The sequence below is a fragment of the Phytophthora cinnamomi genome, assembly GCF_018691715.1.
Source record: "Phytophthora cinnamomi strain GKB4 chromosome Unknown Contig124, whole genome shotgun sequence".
Taxonomy (NCBI): domain Eukaryota; phylum Oomycota; class Peronosporomycetes; order Peronosporales; family Peronosporaceae; genus Phytophthora; species Phytophthora cinnamomi.
This window is the reverse complement of record NW_027151057.1, coordinates 107,110-110,425: the sequence shown is the minus strand read 5'-3', so window position 1 is coordinate 110,425 and position 3,316 is coordinate 107,110. Positions and strand designations below refer to the sequence as shown.

Sequence of the window (3,316 nt, the reverse complement as noted above, 5' to 3'; positions counted from 1 at the left end):
ACATAACTCCTCATGGATCCGTTAGTTCGGTATAGATTTGCAGATTCTTCAAACCAGGAAATAAGAGTACAAATAATCATTTTATGAACACAGAGGTCGCTGGAATGCCTCGTAAATATACTATGCATGTATATCTATTTCACTACACCTTTGCTACAATACGAAATCTCTCCATCAGAAAACCTAAACTACAGTAGGTGGCTGTGTCGGCGACCAGCACGTCGCGAAAAATGCAGACTCGTTTCCCGCGATTTCGTGAGCCACTAAAGTCACCTCTACGATGGCATATGTTTGGACGAAACCCTGGCTGCGATCTACGAACGAACGCCAACTGCATGCCAAGACCTATTTACCAGCCTCGGGCCAAGATAGTGCCGAGACTTGGCACTGTCGCCAGGGACGGCTCGGTCCACATGGACACTGGTCACTCTGCGGAATCGAGTTGTGCCGGGCGCCGAACGCCGACGCTCGCTTCAATGAACCGCCGCTAGTGGCAACATGCTGGTGTTTTCTAGCGCTGTTCGAACGACAGATGTACCACGTGCGATGCTCTTGCGGACACAACGGAGCCGTTGATTGCAGCTCGGCAGCTGCCTGCTGTGGTTGTCTCCGTTGTACTAGACCTGGGTCGAGTCTCTTCACATCTAAGTTCATTCCGCAATTTACATCGGCCCGAACACCTCCGGCTCAACCTCCACCGCAAATACCACTGCTCCCACCTCCCGACGCGCCGGCTGCCAACATGAAGCTTCTTCCCACCGCGCTCGCTGCCTTTGCGATCTTTGCCGCCACTGTTGATGGTTCGCCCATGCTGCGCATGGCAGCCGAGGGCAAGAGCAGCCACCACCACTCCCAGCAAGATAGTGAGCAGCAACAGCAGCAGCAGCAGCAACAACAACAACAATTAAGTGGTAGTGGTAGCAACACCACCGAGACCAGCCACCACCACTCTCAACACGCGACTCCGGAGCCCCAGCAGCAGCAGCAACAACAACAACAATTAAGTGGTAGTGGTAGCACGACTCCGGAGCCCCAGCAACAGCAACAACAGCAACAGCAACAGCAACAGCAACAGCTGAGCAGCAGTGGTAGCAGCACTGCCCCCACTGGGGGTAGCGGCAGCTCGACCAACGCAGGATCTACCGCCAAACCCACCAGCGGCGGTAGCGCCTGCAACCTCACCGGCACCTACAAGGCCGGCACTGATATCTCCTCTTGCAGCTCCGTCACTATCGGATCGCTGACGGTCCCTGCTGGCGTCACGCTCGACCTGACCAAGACCAAGAGCGGCGCCACCATCGAGTTTACGGGCACCACCACCTTCGGCACGAAGACGTGGGAGGGGCCACTCGTGCTGCTCGGCGGAGGCAACCTGACCGTCAAGGGATCCGGCATTCTGGACGGCCAGGGTGCTTGGTACTGGAAGCAGGGCACCTCCATCAGTCGCCCTGTGTTCTTCCGCCTGCACGGCGTCACGGGCTCCACGCTCTCAGGCTTCACACTCAAGAACTCACCCTTCCGCACCTTCAGCGTCCTCAACTCGCAGAAGACCACCATCAGCGGACTTACGCTCGACTCCAGCGCCGGCGACGGCACGGCAAAGAACACGGACGGATTCGACCTCAGCAGGAACGACGGTGTCACCATCACGGGCAACAAGATCTACAACCAGGACGACTGCCTGGCCATGCAGTCCAGCACCAACACCGTCTTCAGCAACAACTACTGCAGCGGTGGACACGGTGTCTCCATCGGCTCCCTGGGCGGAGACACCGTCGACCAGTCCGACACGGTGTCAGGACTCACGGTCAGCGGCAACACCATCGTCAACAGCGTGAACGGCATCCGCATCAAGACCATCATCGGCCTCAAGGGTCTCGTGTCCAACGCCAAATACACCAACAACAAGCTGACGAACGTGAAGAACGCCATCGTCATCCACTCGGACTACAGCAAGTCCAAGGGCGGCTACACGGGCTCGGCCACCAGTGACGTGAGCATCCAGGGCGTGACCATCTCGGGTCTGTCCGGCACAGCCACCAACCTGTACGACATCGTGGCGAACCCCAAGGCGGTGTCAGGGTGGACGTTCTCGGGCGTCACCGTGAGCGCGTCCAGCAAGGGTTCGTGCAGTGGCCAGCCGAGCTCCATCACGTGCTAGGTGGAAGTCTAGACCGTCGTCGCGGTTGCGTGTAGCGCGGAAAGCGTGCGCGGCGGTGCACGAGCAAGAAAAGTGCTGCGGGCTGTGTTGGCTTTCCTTTACTTTGAGTTTATTGGTAGATGTCGCGAAGCTGCTACGAAGCGAGTAGCTGCTGTTAGAATCCTCTCGATTAATAGATGTTTGCTGTGTTCAAATGGTTTGCGGTGTGTTAGGCGCTGGTGACCCACTATTACTGTAAAAGTGGATGGACGACTGCGGGACGGATTTTGCAGTGTCCACCTAACTGTGGGTTCAATAGTATTACAACTATAGCATGTGCGAAATCTTTCGCCGTGATAGAGACCGTAGATAGAGATAGGCGTCATGTTGGATACTCGGCAATTGGCGTCGGGCCTTCGGTCCATCGCGGGATGACATGAGCTCACAATGTATAATACAACCGTATACTACAGTCATATCTGAGAAACGTGTAATGCACTCGTCGTATATATATCGGACAACCCAGGCAGGGTCGTTTTGCCCCCCCCCCCCCCCCCCCACCTCCCCACCACACACACTCCTTTTCCCTGACAGTGAGTGCTTTATATTGCGTGTATATTCTTCTAGTTACGCTGCAAGCATCGTAGCAAGTAGAAAACCATGTTTTCGTGCAAGAAGATTGCTCTCGCTTAATGTTGTACTACGGTCAGCTGCGTATGCAGCCAGACTAAACCTAGTTCTCACCCTTGTGGGGGTACCATTGAATTCTCCTTCGAGGAGCTCTGCAGCCTGGACGATACGTGCCACGCCCGAGAGCGTCCGCTTCGTCCATTTTCACCGTTCATACCCCAATATCCAGCTACACGTACAAACGATCCCCTCGGTAGTAATCCCTAGGTAAGAAATACCTGCTCAACAGGCCAATACTCCGATTAATACCTTTCTATACAAGCTCAAGTAATTCACCTCACCCCTCAACCGTCACGAAGGAATGCAGAATCGTCTGGTAGCGGCGGGCGAGCCAACCCTCGCACAGGCTGACTTTGTGCATACATATGTATTTGTGTTCGACTTTCACGTTTACGGTTAAATTGCTATTTTGCAGCTGAAGCAGCTGGTTACACTCCAATCCAGTTATTATCTGCACAAATCGAACACGGCCTACGACGTTACGTA

General features: G+C 54.9%; 1 protein-coding gene across 1 annotated transcript; it reads left to right on the top strand.

The window, feature by feature from the left end:
* Positions 1 to 742: 742 nt before the first annotated feature.
* Positions 743 to 2,161, top strand: IUM83_19932 (polygalacturonase; the record flags this gene model as incomplete). Its single annotated transcript, XM_067945002.1, has 1 exon — positions 743 to 2,161. The coding sequence occupies one exon, from the start codon at positions 743 to 745 to the stop codon at positions 2,159 to 2,161; it is 1,419 nt and encodes a 472-aa protein (XP_067780837.1).
* Between the last annotated feature and the right edge of the window lie 1,155 nt (positions 2,162 to 3,316).